Raw genomic sequence first — 23,523 nt, forward strand, 5'->3', positions numbered from 1 at the left:
TACAGTGAGTAAGGCTGAGAAGTTCTTCTTCCTAAACTTGGTTCCAAAAGGAGAAGGAAATCTAGATTGTCTGGCATCAGGGATAATTGAAATGGGATTCTTGAAACAATACAAAAATTAAAAGGTTTCCTTAATGTGGATTTGGGAATTGAGAAACTCGAGTTACATACTGTAAAAAAGCTCTAGAAAACAATGATTTTCATCTCTGTTAAAAAGAAAACACATAAACCAACTAAGGCTCTACAGGGCTTGTTTTCTCTATGTAGAACCTTGCTTTCCTACCGAAGACGTTCACATGCCAGCTAGCCAGTATTCTGTGAACTGCTTGCCACACTAGCATGCATGGTTTGTTAAAAGCAAAGTACTTTCCTTTTTTTGGAGGGAAATAACTCTTTGGAACACAAGCCATTTTTAAAAGCACTCTAAGGAAAAGAAAATAATGATTTGGAAGAGTCCTTCATCCTCCCTTTCACCTTATTATGAAAACCAAAGCATAAACAATTCAGGTTTCAGAACACTGCACAGGTACACGGCTATCTGCAGCCCAAACTATCTGTGAATGTGTATTTAGAGTGCAAGCATCTGCATTATTCTGAAACCAGAACATTTGCAACTGTGAAGCTTTAAGCAATTGGCAGTTTTAACAGCATTAACAACAACAAAGGTTGTATCAAACAACATAGCTATATTCAACAGCCTGTCATTTTAGAATGCTCCCTGTGCCTTATATGCCTTAGCCTTTTGGATCTGTATACTCATATGGATAACAGATGAGAAAAATACAATGCATTCATTTGTTCAGTCTGTATCTTAGGTAAGTTTCTGATGTGTATCAAGTAATTTTGAAATCATGAAAAGATGTAGATGAGCTTGGAGAAAACAAGCTGCTAGCAGTAGCTGCAAGTAATTTTAAAGACTTGCCAAAGCTACTGTAGGAACTAAAGCTGTTAATGCTAGCTGTCATTTTTAATCTTTGAATTGTGATATCAACAGATATGCATAAAGCTTCTCTAAAAAGACTTTCAGTGTCAGCTTTTATCCATATACCACATTATGTCAAGATATCATAGGCTTACATTAAAGTCTTTCAAAAAGCAATGGACAATAAATTTTGATGGGATACATAGGATACAGGATGAAATCCCACATGGTGTAAAACAGTACTTTATCTCTATGGTTCTGGACTATCCCTCATCCTCTTCCTCTTTTTGTTCTTCTCCTTTAAAAACTCAGTGAATCTCTCTCAAAATTCTTACAGTATTTTTCTATTTTATATGATGTGTAAAAATTATTTTCTGGTTCAGTTCTAGGAAAGAAGACTTCTCCTATTTCATTTACTGAATCCGTATCTTATATTGGAGTTTATAGTTATATAGGAGTGGTAACAAATTGTTACTAGACTTTCTCCATGAGTGCCTTAATGTGATCTTCATTTACATTTGACACCACTTTTATTTTCCTTTCTTTCAAAATGTGTCTGTCTAGAAAATCTGATGTGACAGTCTTTAATGCATTTAAGATTTCATATTAAAAAAAAAAAAAAAAAAAAAAAAGTAGAATATTACCCATGGAAACCTGTTGAAAATTTTAATTACTTAGAGATGGTAAAACTTTCAGCAGATACCTTTTATCCACACTTGATGTGATACAGAGAATGCATGTTCTGTGCATTTGTGTGAGGACTTCACTGGCTTCCTGTAAGCTCACAGGAACATGGCAATTTGGGTTCAGCATGAGCAGGGGTGTGCAGGAGGTTATAAAGGCCTTTACAATGAGGTGGCCATTGCTTTCTATTTTCCAATGTATAACAACTAAATGTTCCTTGTCTTGTTAGAGTTACTTTGAAAAAGAATAGCATATACTCTTGCTTTGTATGATATTGTTCTCTCAAACCTCCTCTGTGTTAAACATGCATATGTGCACAGACACACAAACATGTCTGCTACATTTTTTTCTGTTAAGAACCCTACTACCAAAAAAAACAGTTATATCTGCCACTGCAAAATAGTAAAGCTGACTTACTGGTGCAAGTGGCAGGGGCTTCAACATTGACTTCAACAGAATCAAGATACATAAAGCCAAGGTGAACTGCAGTACAACCTAGATAATGACCATCATCTCCACTCAGAATCATTTCATGTGGAAATCAAATCTGCTAGTTCAAGGTCTCCTGTTGGCAGCTGAAATGAATGTACTTGAAAATGGAGTTTCCTATCCACCAGAGAAAACAAAATCTAGAAAAATGAGACATAGCCATGGTAACACTTACTGTCTATTGGTCATCACAGTGCAATGATGATGAATTCCTATTGGTGAAATGTGTCAATAAAACTTCCACAAAATGGTCAAGCAGCAGCTGAGATTTCTGAATTGCATTACCAGCTATCTGGTTGCTGATTTTTTATGTCAAGTATAAACTTAGGTCAATGTTGCATCATCATTATCACTGCCATTTTTCAGGACTGTCCTCACGATGTCATGCCCAACTGAGCAGAAGTGATCTCTTGCATGATTTCAAATAGCACAAGTGACCTTAGGCCTGATTTAATCTTTTTGGACATTCATTTCTTTCATTCCCCACCCACTACTTTTTTCATTCCTGAGCTCCATAAGTCTTTCAGTGTCCTTGTGAAAACGTGCACGGGGGGGGAAAGGCTTTATTTAGTTGAAACCTAGCTTCCTTTGCTAATTTGGACAGGTCACTAAGGACCATTCTCTATTTCTATGGAGGCTTCTTATTATCACTTTAAAGAATAAAACAAGTTCAATATGAGTGAAATGCTAGCCTTTTGCCAAACGGATAACAGAAATTCTTACAGTCCAATCTTCCTGTGTCTTGGTGAATTCAAATTCTAACATCATGAAGACAGACAAGGCATGTTTAAAGTGTGTTGATACAGATAAAGTCTGGCACAGTGTGGTCCCAGGCTCTGCTGAAATCTCTAAACACTGTTGGAATATCTGTAATAATTAATAGATGCTGGTGAGGGCTTTTGCTAGGAGATAGCAGAGAAAAGGGGTCCACATACTTTCTCCTTCTTTGCATAAGTGTTTAGATTGTGATGACTGTGTGCTGAAGAAAAAGGTGCATGATACATGCAGATTGAATTTTACCCTCACATAACCAGGTAATATAATTTACATTTTTATGAATAGAATCATAGAATATCCTGAGTTAGAAGGGACCCACAAAGATCAAGTCCAGCTCCTGACTCTGCACAAGACCACCCAAAAATCAGACCATGTGTCTGATATTCAGGGTTGCCTTTTCCAAGGTGCAGAATCTGTCACCTGCTCTCATTAAACTTTATATTGTTGGTGGTTGCCCAGCTCCTTTGAAAGCAGTAGGCAAAAAAGTAGATCTCAGTTAATGGGTTTATACTGCCATAGTAGGAACAGTGCCACTAACTCAGCATAGTGAAATGATACTGATTTGGCTCTGCAAGCTATTCTAGAAACCTTTCAAGGTGTTTCTTTTTCCTGATAGAAAAGAAACAAACAAAAAAACAAACAAACAAATTTCTATTTTACACTGCTAGAGGTAGTGTAATCCTTACCTATCTTACCTTAAAACCAGTGACATATCTACTAGATTGAGCCGGTCATGTAAATACTTAAACTAAATAAAAGCCATCATAAAATGGTATACAGAATTTTAAGTTATAAATGCTCACAGCTAATCATTTAAATGTTAAAGCCCAAATCTTGATAAAACTCACTGACACTAGTCCTATAGGAGCTGACTTTTAAGGCTTGGATTCACGGTCTCTAACTTCTGGCCTTGTCAATATAGCTTTTGCCTCCATTCTGTGAGCAACAGAGAGGAATAGACTTCCCCAGAGACAGCGTGAGATCTTAGGTATCCTAAACTGTCTTTTTCAGATTTCTCTTTTTCTCCATCTCATTGTTTCCTGCAGCTAGAGTTCACGTACCTAAGGTAGGTTACTTAATTAATTGCTTACAGTTGACAGAAATTAATTTAGTGTCACAGAGCAACTTTTACTGGAGAAATAATTCAAAATTCAGTCACTTTAGGTTCATATAATGTCCCTATATATTGAAGCAATATGTTTGTAGAAGTACAGCTATTAAACATACAAGCAAATAGCAATTGATTTCACTAACTTACAGACCAGAGGGTTCCAGGAATCAGGCTAAAAACTAGGATGGGAGAGCAGACTAACACAAGGAATTAGTAGAAAAGGTACAATGCGGTCACAACGAAGAATGGAGAGGCAAACTGTCACTTGCATTGACCATATCCTTCTGAAAAGAAACGTACTTCAGTCTTGTTTAAAATATCACACACAGTTTTTAAAAAAAAATGGAAAAAAAATGTCAAAAAAGGTAAAGAGTCTTAATATTTGTCTTTAAAACCATTCAAAAAAGACTCTGAAACAGATATTTTTTGGTTATACCAGCAGTGCCTTGGGGCAGGTAGAATGCTTACAGTGTGCTACATTCCATTCTGAACTAAAAATAACATGCGAGTTCTGGGAAGATGAGGTACCCTCTGGGCAGTGGTGGAAGCAGTTATGTTCGGGGCAAAAAAGCACTGATCAAAATGTCAGGACAAGCTCTTGTTTTTGCAGTTGTTTTTATGCTATTTGAAAAGAGTAAAGAATACGAAGACCTCCTAAGTGTTTTTGCAGATGCATGTTTTTCTGTTCTAGGCATCTGATTATTGTATCCTAAATGTATATTTTGTGTCTGCTTTCCTGTGGAACCATAAAAATGTAATATATATTTTTTCTTTCAAACGTATAAACATACTAGCAGCTTATATGATTTTGAATTTACTGGCACATATGCACAGATTGTTGCAGAATCATTAAAGTTTTCCTTCATTTCTGCTCCTACAAATACCTTCCTTATGTATGCATATGTGAATGCAGGTGTGCACACCCACACACACACAGTAAACTTGTCAAATATACAGAATTTTTCAAAGTGCCCCGATTTTTGCAGGTTGCAGAATGACAACAGATCCCTTTCAAAATCAGGTCAATTTTATGTAAGTGCTGAACGTATTCCCAAAGCTTGAAAGTTTGTATGCATGCCTTATAAGAATGCTGCTTCTTAAAATAACAAAACAAAACAACAACAAAAAAAATTCTCGAGTTTTAACAGCTCCTATGGTGCCATATATAACACAGCACCTCTAATGAGCTTTCTTGTGTTTAGTACTTTTTTTTTTCTTGTTTTTTTTTTTTTTTTCACCAGGCATGTTGTAATTCCACAAGATTATTTTATCTATTGTCGGTAACAGAATGGTGTGTGGTACTTACATGCATCTCTTGTTTATAATGGCAGTGGACTGTCCTTAGAGAAAAAGTTATCATTAAAATAATTTATTTTGGTCACCCAACTATACCAAGTTCAAATATAAGTCATGCTGTGCCTCTACCCTAAAACTACTGCTCTTGAGTACGATTTTGCTTGATGTTATTCCTGCAAGATGATGGTCACTGACATCAGAGGGAAGCCTTCTGCAGCCCTTTCCCTTAGGAACCCCTATTTCTGAGGCAAGGGTAGTTCCTGGTAACCCATGTCTCCCTGTTAGCTCTAGTTAGATTGGTACCAACATTGCAGTCATCTGAAAGGAAAACCAGGAAAGGAAAGTCAGACAGTCACTTGAAGGTTTCTTCTGACCAATGACTGATACAATTTCACTAGCAATATTTCTGGTAAAAAAGTAACGCCACTATTGTGCTTAAATGTCTATTATGAGAAGGTTCATAATGAGAAAAAGGTTATTATGAAGGTTCTTCCAAGGAAGAACCTGTAGGTTCAGAATGTAACAACAGCTGTAATGGGGGGAAAAAAATATCGTTCTGGTTCAATATCCAGTCTCTGGCAGTGGCCAATAAAGATGTGTGGGGAATAGTAGAAGAACAGCGAAGGCACACAGTGAGTAATATTTCATTCTCCAGTGATATTTCATACTTCAGTGATACTCACTTTCTCCAGGCATATGTGGCTTGGGAACTTCTGTGCCTAACATGGTGTATTTTTGTTTAGTAGTTCTTGCACATACATGTATTTGTTAAATCTATCTTCAAATCTATGTACATTTCACCATTTACAGTGTGCAGTAGCAACGATAAATTTTACTATGCATTATGTGAAGAGATATTTATGAATCTGCCACTTGACTACAATGCCCCTTACAAAGTGTAGTCATTCCAGTCAAACAATTCCTCAGTGCTCTCTCCTTCCTGAGGTGCCTGTTATTACTTCCACTGTATTCTCTTTTTGTATAACTATATATACAGCTTTACAATCGAACCAAACTTTCAGTTCACTGGGTAAGCCTATTTAAAGTGTTCTGCATTTGCAAGAACATTTGTCAGTTTAACTAACACATCTTGGAATAAGTCATATTTAATATCCATTGCAAAACCTCTAAGATTTTTCTAAGCATAGGATAGAATTTCTATAACACCACTTCCTGGAAAATGCATTTTTTCAACAAGAAATACAAACATCTTGTCAATAACAGAAAAAAATATATATTAGCAAGACAGTCTGAAATAATCAAAGTCCTGCCTCCCTGCATTCAGCTTGCTGTTTTCTAGGGAGTCCATCTTTTTGCCTCCTCTATGTCTCCATTTCCACTCCTCAGATGTATTTCTGGCGAAGCAGCTTAGTATTTGAAAGCACGCTGTTTCTAGGGGAAGTCCAGACCATCCAGACACAGTCATTATTCATTCAGTTTTGACCTTACTCCTGTTAATACTAAGGAGTGTCACTATCCTGGCAATGCAAGCATCATTTTGGCAGAACTATTAACAACTCCTTTATTCAGTGAGGAGCAAAACCATGTTCACACTTGGTGACCCAAGTGTGAATATGGTTAACACTTTAAGTGTTAAGGGAGTTTTCTTTTTTGTTTTCTTTTTTTTTTTTTTGTTGTTGTTGTTGTTGTTTGTGTTGTTTTTTTTTTCTTTTTCCTTTTCCTTTTTTCTTTTTTTTTTTTCTTTTTCCTTTTTATCTTTCTTGTTTCTTTTTTTCTCCTTTTTCCTTTTTTCCTTTTTTCTTTTTAGTTTATCTCCTCTCCTCTCCTCTCCTCTCCTCTCCTCTCCTCTCCTCTCCTCTCCTCTCCTCTCCTCTCCTCTCCTCTCCTCTCCTCTCCTCTCCTCTCCTCTCCTCTCCTCTCCTCTCCTCTCCTCTCCTCTCCTCTCCTCTCCTCTCCTCTCCTCTCCTCTCCTCTCCTTCCTTAGGATCCAGTGAAGAGCTAAAAGGCAAAAAATCGAGGTACTCCTAATCCAGCCCTGATAGGGCTGGGCTGGTCAGAGCACAGAGCCTGATCCTAATGCCTTTCCCCAAGCACCACCAGGCACTCAGCAGTTCTAGGAAGATGCCAATGACAGTTTCAGCAGTAGCATCGAACTTGCCACTTCCAAATTTTGGGTGCTGAGGTTTCATCACTGAAGTAGGAGTTTCAGCATATGGATATTTTTTTTGTGAACATATTGTGTGAACAAGGTGTTATAATTGGTATATCTAATTTAAACACACTCTTGGCAAGACATTATATATATATAATGGAGTGTGTGTGTGAAAATCAAGGAGCTTTTTAAAGCCTAGTTACTCTTGCCTCCAGAGTATTATTATTCTGAGGATAGTGCTTAAGGTAATTCCAAATGGGAAATAACTACAAAATAGAATAAAAATGAAAAATTACCTTTCCATTATATCTGATGCCATGTAAATGGATTTTTAACAATTGGTAGGAAAGATAAGTGTTGAGCACATTTTATTAACAAATGGAAAGTGCAATAATGGTTCCAAACTGAATTTTAAGTACTACATAATATGGATGAAATCCATCTTTTCATCATAGAGGGAAGATACTAGGAAGTTCAAAAACACATGTTGGTCCTCCATTCACAGGCCATATACAGAGTATTTAAAGCATTGCTATTTTAAAACTTAACAGAGAATGTTTCCATTTCTAGAAAACAAGCTGTCCTTCCAAAACTGAAAAATGTGGTCAGCTGGAAAACTACTTGTGCCAGAGTCTTTACTTTTGAGTAACTAAAAAAATTTTGAAAGTCTCCCTGAAGGTTGTAGCTTCCACCTTTGTTTATTCCACCTCTTACCTTATCTACCATCCTTTTTAAAAAAAAAAAAAAAAACAGTATAACTGGATCATAAATTCTGGCTTATATATTTATGCCCAGTGGTAAAATAAACATCTGAATGTTAATTCAGAAGTTGCCACTCCCTGGTGTTTGCAGTACTGTATTATTTATCAAGAACACACATTTGATTCAAGAGGGTTTCTCTTGGAGGAAGGTTTTATTGTATCAAATAAGGACGTTTGAAAATTCTAGTCAATGATCATAGTCAAAGCACACACTTTTCAAGGAGGAGAGATGGGAGTTCAATTGGCTATGAATGTGTGAATAGCAGTAACAAAAATATAAATGTAAGTTGCTGCTGCTTCATTTTATATCAGTAGGGAAGGAAATATTTACCTGGCTTTTATATCACCATCTAATCTTTATTTTTTGTTTTATTTCATTGATACCTAAGAAAAAAATGCAAGTGCACATAGTGATTCTAGATGCTTCTTCCTCTGAAGCAAGGAACAATCCTGTTGGTCTTTGGAAGGAAGGAGAGGGCTTATATAGCATTACTCATTATTTTGATGGCAATTGCAAATCCATGCTGTATTTTCTTTGGCGTTCATTTGTGTCATGCAAGTTTGCATTGCCTTTTCTGAACTGTGTCTTAGGCCCATAGGAGCTTGTGGATCTGTGTACTTCTGTAAACACTGTACACAACAGCCTTTGTATCCTTTGTGCACTTGCAGCCCAGAACGCCAACCATGTCCAGGGCTGCATCAAAAGCAGAGTGGCCAGCTGGTCAAGGGAGATGATTTACCCCCTCTGCTCTCGTGAGACCCCACCTGGGGTGCTGCCTTCAGCTCTGAGGCCCCCAGCACAAGAAGGACATGGACATCTCAGAATGAGTTTAGAGGAGGGTCACAAATATGATCAGAGGGCTGGAGCACCTCTCTTTTGAAAACAGGCTGAAGGAGTTGGGGTTGTTCTGCCTGAAGAAGAGAAGGCTCTGGGGAGACCTTATAACAATTTTCCACTACCTAAAAGGGAGGCTACAGGAAAGCTGGGGAGGGACTCTGTCAGGGAGTGTAGTGGTAGGACAAGGAGTAGTGGTTTTAAAATAAAAAAGGGTAGATTTAAATAAGCTGTAAGGAAGAAATTCTTTACTCTGAGGGTGGTGAGGCAATGGCACAGGTTGTCCAGAGAAGCTGTGGCTGCCCAATCCCTAGAGGTGTTCAAAGCCAGGCTGGATGGGGCTTTGGGCAACCTGGTCTGGTGGGAGGTGTCCCTGCCTACAGCAGGAGGAGTGGAATTAGATGATCTTTAATGTCCTTTCCAATCTAAAACCTTATATGATTCTGTGATTCTGCGATTCTATAATCCTTACAAAACTGGAGGCTTTGCATGAGATTTAATTCTTTGCTCACTAACTAAAAAAGCTAGCTGCTTAGAAGGGTGAATTCATTACTTTTTTTGTTGAGATTTTTAGGTTCCTGAGTGTAAGTCACTTATTTTCCACTTAGAATTCAGAGGACTTCTCTTTACAGCTCCTCAAGAATGAATCAGGCAATCTTTTAAAAACATGACAGAAGATGAGGAAGCACACACAGTTTTTGCTGCATAATATCCAACAAATGGGAGCACTATTTCAGAATTAAGGGAGAATTCATGCCATATCTTCCTCTCCAAAGATGCAATCCATCATCACATGAACACAAATAGAACCATCCCCACTGCCAGTGAAAGGGAAAAGCAGGATGCATAATTCCAGCCCCAGCTAAAATTTCATCAGCAAACTTGTATGGTAGAAAGGCCAGCTAGTAACACCAAACTATCTTTTCATCTAGTCCAGCCAAGGTTTCTGAAGTAGCTTGCATCAGCCTCTGTGGCCTTCCCATCATTACTCATATAGGTTTGCTTCTTCATGTCCTTTGTTTAAATTGATTTTCTGTGTAAATTTCTGTACTGGAGAAATACTGTAAAACTGCAATGAATCTAAAACTCAGGGCAGCTGTGTCAAGTAAAATGTACTGCCTCTGATTAAAAACAAAGAAACCACTGAAAAAGCAAGGGGCAGCTCATTTGTGCAAAGACGAAGTCGTTCTTGTTTAAAGAAATATACTGTATTCTGGCCTCAAGCTTCAGCGATGACTTTTTTCTCAACTTCAGTTATTTTTGCTCGGTGTTATGGATGTCCAATTGCAGAACTTGGTTCACCATGTTGATTGCAAATACTAGCTTAAATCTAAGTTATATAAATTGCCCTCTCAAAGAATCTAACAGAGCCCAGTAATGGTTTGAATGAAAGTACAAGTTATCAGGAGATGGCAGATGCAGGCATAAAACAGTGAAGTTGAAGGCAATTGAAGAATGGTTTTGGGTCAGATAACTATCACCAAAAATAGAATCATAGAGAAGCCCAGGGCTTCTGGAATATATCAAGTTGGATATGCTGTATTTCCACACCAGTTTACTCATGATCCATTCTGTGTAATTCCCAGGACAATGAATTAATCAGCCTATATGAATTACAAGGAATACAATTTTTGCATCAAATTCCAGTCTTCCTCTAATTTGGTATCGAAAGTTACTTTTTTTTTTTTTTTCGTCAGGCTGTGAGCAGAGACACACAGATTCCCTGCAGACTGAGTCTTTTATCCATGTGACCTCAGTACCATTCTGCATTTTTTATGCTTCTCACTGTCTGTACCTTGATAGGAGGTCAAGATGATGACTTCCTTGGTCAATCACAGCCCAGTTCTCTTCAGCTCCTTTTTAACTAAATGGGAGCTGCCTGTGGTGAGAACCTTTGAAAGTCTGTCTGTAATTATCATTTCCCAGATTGGCCCTATTTTTCTGTGAACCCAGCAGGGCAGATGAATTTGTATGTCTTGACATGTTGGTAAGCACCATTTACAGAGCTACCTCCATGAATCTTCCTTTGTGCAGGGTCTGGAATAGGTAAGCAAACATTAAGAGTCTCTGAATTTCCCTGCAATGCTACCTCCTTTGCTTCCTAGACAGAAGCACCCGTTCAGATTGTAATTAATCTTGCCATATGTCTTGGAAGATTAATACATTGTACCTAGTCAATATTGAATGATTCTGTTTGTACAAGAGCAGAAATCATACATCTTGTGCATTTGTTCACTTGAGAATGTATTAGTTGCTTATTTATCAGGACATATAGTTCATAACAAATAATGTTGCCTAGTTTTGGTGGACTCAAGCAGTTTCTTCTGATGAAACGGACCATGTAATGCATGTTTTTATTGTAATGGATATTCTTCTGTGACTCAGTAACCTTTGTATGGAAACAGATATTTCTGCTACTTATCACAAAAGAAATTGCCCTATTAATATGTAAGTGGCAAAGATGCAATTTATATGTGAAAAAGCTATTAAAAGAACAGTTAGCATGTTAGCATTAAATGTATGTTTCATTTCCATTGTCTATTTCACTGGGCATCACACATGTGACTTAAAGAACATACTGGATTTAAGTTCCCTGTTTAGTTGATGAAAAAAGATAAGCATGGCTGAAAGACATAGCAAACCCAATATCTGAACTGACCTCTAAGAAGTGTGTCCTTGTGTCTTTTGGCTGTAAAGAGAGACTAAAACAACCAGAATGCAATTAACTGAGGTAGGTACTTCAGTCTGAAGGCATGGAGGTTGAATCTGGTCTGGTAAGCACATTCGTAGGCCTTGAATCTGGTCACTGACTATGCAGAATCACAGATTTCATTTCTTTGATTAAATACAATTCTTGTCACCAAAAGATAGGGTAAAAAAATGGAAGAACAGCTGAATTTTAATCAACATAGCAATGTTTGTCCAAGCTTGTAGAGAATATGAAGTAATAGCTCTGGAAAAATCATTTATCTCAATCAAAGGGAAACTTTCTGACACACTGGATTCCTGTCCTCTATTAAATAAATGGACTAAATCTTAGCCGAGTTTTGCCAGAGGAGTTTTATGCCATTTGAATTGCAATCACATCTTTTCAGCAGCATTTGTTCGTGAAGAACCGATAGGAGTTACAATTACTGAAAGGAAGTTATTAAGAAAACACATTTGTGATACTTTCCTCAATATCTTATTAATTTGGGAGACTTCATGCAAAATTGAGGAAAAAGTTACTTAAATGAACAATTGGGAAATAGCAATCACAGCATCCAATCATGCTACACACAGCATATAAACCCTGTGACACATAAAAGTTGTTTATTAAAAAAAAATAATCTTGTGCATATGAGAAATACATGTGCAATCTTGTTCCTCCATAAGCTAGGAACTTTTTCAGTTTATTTTACCCTTTGATTATCAACAGTGCAGTCTCTGCTGTGAATGCTAGCACCACTGTAATCATATTTTTTGGTACATTTCAGTGAAAATTCCCCAAGGCACCACAGAATGTGGTTAAAATCAATTTAGGTTCTGTTTTATAGTTGCTACATGGGAGAATTTTTTATTGCCTGCAATGTCCCCATTTGTTTAGGTGAGCCCAAAGGGCAAAATGCAGAGTTGGTACATCTAGATTGTTAACTAAAAGAGGACAAGACAGCTAGAGCAAGCTGAAACACAGAGCCCTTGTCTATGCATTCTGCTTAACTGTTTGCTCATGGCTGGCTCTGTCTTGGGCCTCCATCTGGATTTCCTGGACTTTCTCCCAGACAATGCGTTGGGAGTAGTTTAGGGAATAGTTTACTTGAGGGACTGCTTTCAAAGGAAGCATGGACAAGCTTTCACCAGGTTTATCACCTCTAAGCCACTCAGTCCTTGTCACGCTCTCCCAGCAAGCCTCATGCTTTCAGGCAAACTCGCAAGTTCTTGTCTCTCTTAGAGTAGGCAGTTCACAACCCAAATTTCATAACACAGAAATGTGACTCAGCTGAATTGCACATAAAAACTATCACTTTATTTCAGGTGCCTTGAAGAACTGGAAAATGCATAGAAATGTAACTACTGTAATTATGTCTCAAGGTCATCCCAAGGGACCCAGAGAAACCAAGAGCCAAATATTATGAAGTATGATTGAAGTCAGCTGGCAGCACTCTAGGCAAAGGTTAGGCCCTTGGTAGCCTTTTATTTAGCACTACAGACAAACCTAATAGGATCTACATGTCATAAGTGCTGTGGTTTTTTTTATTTTTTTTTTTTTTTTTTTTTTTTTTTGTGTTGAAAGTGTTACTTTTACCCAAATTCAAACTACTGCATTTTGTCAGTATTTTTTACCTTAATTTTCAGATCATTTTTTGCCTTTCTATTTTCATGTTGCAGTTTGCTCAAACAAAATTGAGCTGCTTCTTCATTTTTATTGGAATTACAGGTGTAAATAGTAGTAGTTCTTACATTACATTACAACTTTTGATTTCTCTTGAATCTGAATCCAATATAGGTACAATGTGTTGGCACAAATTTATGCCAGAGCTGAGTCTGGGCTATGAAAGCTTACCCACATACATGTTTTCTTGTCTCAGCTCTCATTCATGTCCAGAAATTTACCAGATCTATATGGCTTCAGAGTAATAACAGAAGGGGAAAAAGCAGCTCATTTAACCCACCGTTCTGATTTTTAATTGTTTAATTTAATGTGTCATTTAATGCTATAATTAGCATTACTAATTACTTGGATTTCATTTCAAAGTTGCTGTTGACAAATCAGGTGTTGATAAATACGAAAATTTGGATGAGAAAAAAAAAATCTGGAAAACTGTTGGATAGGTGCTGGTATCAGTCTTTAATGTTGTTCATCCCCTCCTGTGTTTGTATCATGCTCAAATTGTGTGGTGCAGAAGCACAGAGCATATCCTACTAAGAGGGTAGCACAGATAGTGTATAGCAACTGTATGCTTCAAATATAGCCCCTAGAGGATATTTCCAGTGAAAAAAATGATATATAGCAGTGCACTCTAATGTACCAAGCAATATTAATTTAAAGCTATCCTGTAGAGAGACCCCCTGAACTTTCTCCAACAGCTTGAACTTTCCACACTCACCATGAAAGTACTCTGGGCAGCTGGCCAGTTCCTAAATAAACTGTGTGTACATCAGTTGCACAGCTTTTAATTTTGAACATGATTGATCTCAGCCTGTTATGAAAACTGTCAACTGAAATGACAAGAGTTTGAGCAACGCAGTACATTTCTCATAATTATTTAATTTCATTGAGATATTTATGCAATATTTAAGTGAATTTCACAGACTACATGAAAAGCACATCTTTCATTATGTTTTGCATGTTACTAGCTCTTCTTCCACAATCAGAATTAACTGAATAGAGAAACAAATAAAAGTTAGGAAGGGTAGATCTTATCCCTTTGGATATGATTAACTCTGTTTTTCCTCTGGCATGTTCCCACCAATGTGTCAATGTCCTAGAAACTCAATGACTGTATTAAATTTGAGCTTTCAGTTTGCCTTGCCAAGAACATTACTTTTAAGGATGTTTCTGTCTCTAAATGCAAATTGGTGATATGAACAGATACTCACCTTAGCTCTTTGAACTGTTAAAGTCATCACATTTATATTACCTGACCCCAGAGCACTTCAATGTCCCAGGCTGTTAGCTCCTGCCTATCAAAGAAGCCGCAGTACACACTTGAAAAGAACTTGCTACTTTTGCCCCAAGCACAATTTTGGTGATTGAGATCTGTGAGATTATAGTACTACAGTCCTTTAAGACAGAAAAAAAAAATATTTAGATGCACCATTTGTTGCTTTACTGGTCTATTCAGGTTCAATATAACAGTGTATAGTGTGTGACTTGATTACTTTAATACAGCATATTATACAAAAGTTTAAATGTCATCACTTGAGTTTCTAAGGCATGGATGAGAGAGTCTTTGTAGCTGGCAAGTAGGAGGGATGGTCTTGTGCTGTGGCTCTGTTGGCCTGGCTGGACTAGCATGATTATGTGGGAGATGCCAGCATCCTGCTGGGAAGGCTGTTATCTCCAGCTGGGCAATTGCTTTGTTGACCATCCCAGCTCACATGTTTGACCATAACTGGTGTGGGTATGTGCTAAAGAGCTGACCCTGCCCCTATTTCTCACTAGTCACTACCTGATGTCTCTTTTATTCCCCCTGCCTCTACCTTCTTCTTCCATTTTCACCACCATACTTTATGTGTTTAGAACAACTTCTTACAGGTTCTCTTTGGTTTTAAGGGCCCAGGTCTTGGTGATTTTAACAGTCGCCCTTTTATAAAGAAGCCTTGAAGACACAAATAAATATTTTGTAGTATTATGTAGTATTATGAATGAAGTCATCTCCCATTAATGCCCTGAACTGTGTCATGGGAGAGAATACCAACAATGCAGCAGCTGATGCACCACAGTTACAGGAGATGCAGTTCAGGGTGTTTGTATGTGTGTTTGCTAAATAATTGATTTGGTGTAACACTGCACTAAATGCCCCATTACACAAAGGGTTTGAAGCTACCCTAACAAGCAGCCATTTGTTCTGATCCTTCCATCAGTCTTAGTGATTGGGATTGCATTTGTATTCAACAAGGGTGGAGTGGAGCTTGCAGTTCTGTTTCCTCCAAAAATAATCTGTTTTGCTTACCAACACAACTCACAAAATCACCAAATAGCAAGTAAAGATAGTTGGGGATTCACTTCAAACTGCTCTGAACCAAATGGAGGTGTGGCCATCATGTCTTTCTGGAAAAAATAAAAATAAATCTAAACACCATCAATAAGTGTACCTTTCTGTCAGCTGCCTTTTGTACTCATCTGAGATAGTTACGTGAACCAGATCTAGATATCTTGGTGCCTTGGGCCTGTATCTGAATGTGTTATTCAACTGCTATTATCCAGTGGAATCCCAATTTAAGATTTCCTCTCCATCACTCCCTACCATTTAGGTGATGTTTTAATAACTTCTGATCTAAGGTCAGAACAGACAGTAGTACTGTATGCATTGTGCCATTAAATCTGCCCTTATAAACTTAAGCACCATGGAAATAGTGAAAATAGACATAAATTCCTTCTGTGGCTTTACAGGAATTGTTCTAGCAGGCACACGAGAATTTTGCCAACCCAGGCTGACAAAATGTCATTGAGCTGCTTCCAATAGGCTCTTAGGAGCTGGAGACAAGAGCCAAGCAGTACCAATCAAGACCATGCACATTTCCTTGCTAATTATAATAATAATAATAACTAAAAAAATAAAAAAAATAAAAATCATAGAAACAAAGTCCTGGTATTTTATTTTGGGTTTAGCTGTTGCTAGAAACATTCTGCACCACCATCACCATATTTCAACATAATCCTGTACCTTTAAAACCCTGTACCTTTAAAAATATATGTGTTTGTTATGTGTTAGAGAAAGTTGAAATGTAAAGGATTTAAGCAGCAATACAAAATGGGATGTGTGTCATGCAGAGCAACAATTACACCCTAAATGTGTAGAGAAGAATTCAGTGAAGCTAAATGCTTCACGCTCCCCAACATGTAATATTATCACAGCATGAGTAATTGGAGAGAGATTCGGTAGAACTGCTCTGACTTTAGGTTATTTTAAAGTCTATCTTGGATCATTCTCCTTGTTAGGAGGGGGATATTTCTGTTCCCTTGCTTATCACTTCAGCTGTACAGTTCCCTGTTTCCAAGCTCTCCCTGATCTGTTCTGCACTGAGACTTCAGGCAACATTGCAATCTGTGGTGTGTGCTCTATTCTGCGTACGCTGACTTCTGTGAATGGGAGTCCATAGCTGCAAGGGACATTATTTGTCCGTGCCAGAATCTGCCTATTTATACAGTGATTTCTCACTAAAGCAAACTAGCAGAAACTCAAAACTCTTTATTCTTCTAAAAATTACTCCCTCCCAAAGCTTTTCAACAGCACAATGTAGCAGAAAAGCCCTGGTAGATAATTTGATTCATTTCCGTGACAGTGAAGGATTTCTTTCTGTGGTACGCTGGCATTTCAAGGGTTCTGTCTCACCTGAATCTGGAATGATGAGGCACTTCCCTCCAGAGACCTTTCTGAACACTCCTAGATTTCTTTGTAACTATATTAATCTTTATTCTCAGCCTAAAAAATCCCTATTTTCATCCTTTAATTCCTATACTTGGGTCACGCTATCATATTCTTGAAATAATATGTTTTCAAATATTTCTTCCACAATTTTACATCTCCTCCCCTTCTTTTACTATCAGGTGTGGTTGCTGAAATATAAATATCTGTCCCCTTTAGTCTTTCACTCCTTTTTTCTCTCCCACTCCAGTTGGTTTCTGTAGCTCTCTCCTTTTTTTCATGTCTCTCTTCTGCACGGTTTTGGCTTGTCCGTGTGAGACTGCTGAAATGGGCTTCAGAATAGAATGCTTACCCTGGTACAGGCTCCTCAAAGCAGCAGAGGGAGGAGCTGTGAACTTCTGTACAATTTTCTAAGACTGTATAATGCATAACCAACCTTTGGCTGGTAACATAATTGGTGCCCGAATTGCCCTTTTGATGCTGTATTGAAGTACAAGTTCTGGTTTAGTTTCTGCTCTTATTCTTGCTCTAGAATTATTTTCAGTCTTTGTTATTTCCTGCCCCTACTTCTAAATCTGTCCTCTTTTTTCTCCACCGTGGTATTTTACTCCACATTTTAATATCAACTGAATTTCATTAATGTCATAATTTCTTCCTTTTAAGGATCATTAATGAAGCAATTAAGTAGGACCGAACATAATACAGATTTATACAATATTCCATTCCCCTTCTCTTCTGACCCTGTGCTTTACCATTAATCATTAATCTTTGTTTGTAGCACTTCATACAGTTTTCTGTCCACATGACAACTTGTATCCAGCCGAATATGAATCGATTTTCAGTTTAAGCTGTCCTGTGGCTGGAAGTGGTGATGTTGCTGATAGCATGACAGTGCAGCAGAGCAGTTGTTCTTCTATAGCATGCGGTGGAAGCATGGATTACACAAGGCAGTGCAAATAGGAGTTAAAACTTCATTCAACTTCCTGGGCAGTTCACCATGGTAAAAATCTATAGCTGATACCTATCAGCAGTATTCCCTGCAGGTGCTGATTGGGCATCTCTGTTTTAAAGTATAAGCTCCTAAGCTTGTGCTCACAAGCTGGCATGGGAAGAAGAATTAAACTTCGTATCTAAATAATCTCAATTAGACGTGTGCTAACTGAAATGGTACATGATATTTGAATATATAGAACTAGATAGAAATTTAACGTTTAAATTCCCATTTAATATAAACATAAAAACAACCATGTTTCACTGAATCCTTCTGACTTGGTATTTTGTTGTTATGACACAGTTGAGTTGCAAATGCAGTAATCACAATTCAGGAATCACAATTTACAATTCATATCTCCATATCAAATCTATTTTATCTTATATCATTAGATGTATCCATTATCTGTCCACATCGGTGTATCTGCCTTATCTGTATTTAAATGTGTGGTATTCCTTGGCATAACTGTTTGTGGATATTTACAAGTGCAATGTTCATTATTAGATTTGCTGCAGCTCAGTATCAGAATTGCTGACATAGATGGATTCTTTTGAGTCTTTTGATATTATTTTTAATACTCATCTAAATGCAATTTTCCTGTTACTTCCATGTTCTGAAAGCTGGATTTCTTTAAAATTACTCCCTTTATAAATGCTGTTTTCTATTGGAATATTTTAGGGCTGTCAAGAAATACAGAAAGATGTGACTAATAAGAAAAGAGCATGGATGTTTATTTCCTTGATAAAGTGTTAGGGAACTGTGAAGGAAACATAGAAACAACCATATTGAATAGGGCATTAATATGTTTCATATTTTAAAATTAAAATTATTAGCAATCCTCCCATTTTATGACTTTCAGTCAAAGGCATGATATTGTTTGGAATTTGTCAGCTTCTAGCACAAGCAGACCAATAAACCCGAGTACCAAATTTATCCTCTGTAGTTCTTTGCTGCCATCTTCTGTTTCTTTATATAATTGCTGTTATTATTTGAATTATGAAAAACAAGGCTGCAATATTACAGAGCAATTTTTTTTCTTTTCTTTTCTTTTTTTTTTTTTTTTTCATTTCCGTGTTTTTAGCTGAAGCAAAGTGAAGCAAATGCAGATACAAAAGAGAAGCTTCCACTGCGTCTACGCATCTTTGAAAAATTTCCAAACAGGCCACAAATGGTGAAAATCTCCAAGCTTCCTTCAGATTTCACAGTTCCAAAAATAAGGTATTGAAATATTCCCATTGCTGGTCTGGTGCCACAGAGTTCCAAAAATATTTAACTGTTTTGCTTATGGATGAAGCAGATACTTCAGAAAATCAGAACTGAAACAGCATTAACAGAGTTGAAAGGAGCTGACATTCTATTTTTATCTTACTTTTACTTAAAAAAAATAAAATCCTAGCACTCATTATAACATTCATGAAAGGAACTAGATTGACTGAAACCAACACAAATAAAATATGATTGAAAACTACATTGTTGTTCCTCCCTTCCCATTTGGGTTTTAGGTTCTTGGCTGAAATGGACAGCTAGAAGTCTAATCAATTCTCATGTGGCTTTTTAAAGATGAGATCAACTGGCAGCAAATCATTAAGAGTGGATAATGCAGGCCATCGAACAGCAGTTTCATTGTGATGACCTTGTCCCCTGTTTGGATGTGCACTTGTTACTACTTTCCTGTAAAACTCACCTTAACAAAGGATCTTTCCCCCAGTTGGCTACCGGATCATCAATTAGTAATACTGTTTTAATTGGTGTGGTACCAAGAAAAGAGAAGTATTACAGAAGTCTAAGGGCTGTTGCTGCAGATACAGGCTGATGAGACTGCTGAAACAGCACAGGCTGGCCGAGTAGGTATCCCAGTCTCCCCAGTGAGCACATGCTTGGAGACAGGATGCTGTGAAAGATGGCTGTCATTCTTATTTGTCTTCTGAAATTACATTACATTCTGATTAAATTCACAAGGATACTAGTACAACTGATTTGATCTGTTTGTACCATCTTATATGAATGCAAAGAATAATGTTGGTGAACAGGGTCAGGAAAAAGAGTTCCAAACCTCAAGGAAACAGTCACAGATAACTTTGTTCTTAGTACCAAAATACTGCTTAGTTATATATTGAGTGTGCTGTCCCAGTCTCCCTCTTTTTTCTTTTTTTAATTTCTTTTTAGCTATGTTTTTTTCCCAGTACCCTCTAAATGTGATCATGCTAAATCTTTAAATATGAAGCTATTGTACTATATGAAACTACCTCTCCAGATAAAAATTAGTTACAACATAGTCAATTTACGCTTAAAACAGGGCAGTGATATTAAATTTAAAAGACAGCAAGATAAATGTATGTTTCTTGTAAACAGAAATACTTTTTAAACGTAGCATATGCGAGCCACAGAATTGCTGAAGTGCCTTAATACTGGCATTCAAAGCAGTTATACGAACAGATGTTGTTTGAAATCTTGAAGAAACAATTTCTTGCAGGAAGTATGTTTCCTTTGGATTATACCAGCATTTGATTTATATTGCAATAACAACTCACTGTGTAATGAGCTCAAAAGAGCCAAAAACTGCAAAAGGCACTTCAAATATTTAGCACTTTATTTGGTAAATAAATAAATAAAATGGTTATTATAAAATGGAGTGAAGCTATTTTCTTCAAAGCTACATGCAAGCCACACAGGTCTCAATTCAGCTGTAGATTCTTTTAATAAACTGAATGTAAGTTTTATCAGTTGTTTTTTCTTCATTCTGTCCATTTATACATCTATAGGTCAGTACATCCGTTTCTCACAGTTTATCTTAGCACTAATGGGTTGTGACACATTGTAAAGGAAAGCAAATAACTGTTCCTGGGTTTTTAATCTATCAATATCCTTTGTTTGTTCACAAGGGAAAGTTTTATGAAGCAGTTTATTGATCGCCAGCAACAAGATACCAGCTGTCTGCTGCGAAGGCTTCCTTCAGCATCCTCTTCCTCATGTGACCACTCTAAAAGATCAGCAATTGAAGAAAACAAATATATCGACCAAAAGGTAAATCAAGAATTCACAGCAGTATATGTCTATCCTTGAGTATTGTGAGGAGAGACCTCAGATTATTCAGTTTGTCAAATTACATAAAAGCAAACACAAGCTAGGGCAACTGAACACAGAATAAAATGCTATACTTAATTTAGGTATCCTAAAACTGACATCATAGTAGAGCCTTATTTTGTTTGAATTCTCTCTCCTTTGACTTCAAAATTTAGGATGTGATACATAGTTTTGTTCAAAGCATCCATCTTATGAACCTATTTTTTCTTTTAAATGGTCTTGCTGTTAATCACTGCAAAGCTAGTAGAAAATTAAAATTTATGAATATCAGAGTGGATTTCTGAGTGTCTTGCTACTTTTACAGTGCTTTATACACTCACTGAAGCAAGGTAAAGTGTAATCAGTGGAGATATGTAAAAATCTAAGAATTATTCTAGTTACTTAGAGGGCATTAACCTCTGCATAGGCCTGGGAATTCCTAGGAAACAGGTGATAAACATACAGTTTTGAAACTCGTTATGTTACATGGTGATAGTCTCCCAGCTGGACTGGCATAAATGTTGGGTTTGAAAAATATCAGGACTGCTTGGAATGATGATGACAACAGTGCAGCAGCATGAATAAATGTGTGTGGCTTCTGGCACCTTGCAAAACTGCAGGGTCAGAAAAAAACTCAGTGTGTACCATGGAAGTACATGGTTTGCAACTAAAACTCAGGATAGCATTCATACAGGCAGGAAGCAGAGTTAGGGAAAGCAATACTCATCTGATAGTGTATGTAAAGAGCCTATTTACAAACTGCTAATTTTCACTCCTAATGCAGTGCAAGAACTCACCCCTGTGGCCAATGTAGTCTATGCCATCAGTAAGCCAAAGCTGAACAGCACAGCCTGAGAGGGAGGTCTCTGATGCAATATTATTCAGAAAACAAGTCCATGGGAAGGAATCAATCTGTTCACATTAATATATAGCTGAAGTATATTAAATTGGAGTTTTAATTTCTTCTGCCTGCTGTTCACAAAAGTGAATCATTGTTGATTGTCTTTTAAGATACGTGAATAAATGGCTTGCTTTATTCAATGATATTTTGAAATATGAAAATGGAAAGTTACATTTTTTTCAATTTTTCACTTCCCTTTAAGAGCAAATATGCATGATCTGACTTCACTTTTTTAATTGAAACAAGTTTTTACAAATTGTTTTTGCACTATTCAACCTGCTTTTAGTATGTACTTTTGTATTTCCATGGCTCAAAGGTAGGATTAATGATGAGTAATATTTCTGATAAATGTAGCTTAAAATGAGGTATTTACACTTTCCTATTAAGAGGGAGAAAACACTAGGTAGGATTTTGTGAAAGTAATTACTATGGCTTCCTATAGTTACAGTTGCCAAAGCAACCTTACTTTTGTATGGACAAATCTTCTTAAAAATATCTTATCCTTAAAACAAGATTGGAATGACTGGTTGCATTTAAATGTAAACCTTACATGTATGTAAAAAAAGAAACCTGAAAAAATATTTTACTGATACCATTTCATACTAGGATGCTCTCCCACTGCTCATGATGACAGTGGCTTCAGAAATTTTTTCATGTCTCATTTATATTGTAGTTGCTAAAAAAAAAAAAAAAAAAAAAAAAAAAAAAAAAAAAAGGTAGAATCAAAAGGTGGGATTCTGCTGGCAGATTTGACTCTTTGCTTCCTTTGAGGTGCCTGAAATATGGCTGGCTCCTCCAATGTCTTCTGGATGTAGATAGCATTTCTGCATTGCATATCTGCTGAAGTGATTGGAAGTGTATATGATGCATATGTTCCCTTACTTCCACTTCATGAATGTTCTTTTTTTCTCTCTCCAAAAATGTGCAACTATATTTATGGTATTTTTTTTTTCATTCAAAATCAATCTGACCTATAATTTGTCATTATCAGTAAAGCAAATCGTTCTATGTTCTATTATATAACAGCTTTAGTAAGTCTTTTCAGAATTGTAATTACCTACTTCCTTGAAAAGCAGCTTTAAGTTGTAAGTGGGGAGTGGATTTTCATTTATCTTCTCAAAATAATAGTATTTATTTGTTACCCATAACCAAAATGAAAACCAGTTTGAAATTATTTTCATCTATGCCAAATCAAAAGAACAGTTTTGAAAAACAGGCATCTGTAGTGCCTTTTTCTAGTCAAGTCTGTGAGTTCCAGAAGTTTTTCTAACTCCTCCAAATTTATAAACCAATATCAAAGAAATAAACTAACAAAAAATAATAGAAAAAATGGCTTCTGGGTACCTTAATGCCCTTAAAGTTGTATACCTCCCCTAAGATTTCTCTCTCACTGTGTGTGGTTAGGTTAAGTTAAATGCATGAGTGGATGTGTGAGGACAGACCACACCACATTCATTCTTACACATCACATGCCAACTACATTTGGGCTGTCTCAGTTACAGACACTTG

At 36.8% G+C, this 23,523-nt stretch overlaps 1 protein-coding gene across 2 annotated transcripts in view; it reads left to right on the top strand.

The window, feature by feature from the left end:
• NALCN (sodium leak channel, non-selective) overlaps positions 1-23,523 on the top strand; it is a 230,825-nt gene that overhangs the window by 156,520 nt on the left and 50,782 nt on the right. For both annotated transcript variants that reach the window (XM_032197441.1, XM_032197449.1), the window contains 2 exons: positions 19,132-19,268; positions 20,933-21,074. In XM_032197441.1, coding sequence (XP_032053332.1) covers positions 19,132-19,268; positions 20,933-21,074 — 279 coding nt within the window. The remainder of the gene's footprint in view (positions 1-19,131; positions 19,269-20,932; positions 21,075-23,523) is intronic.

The sequence above is a fragment of the Aythya fuligula genome, chromosome 1 (genome assembly GCF_009819795.1).
Source record: "Aythya fuligula isolate bAytFul2 chromosome 1, bAytFul2.pri, whole genome shotgun sequence".
NCBI lineage: Eukaryota > Metazoa > Chordata > Aves > Anseriformes > Anatidae > Aythya > Aythya fuligula.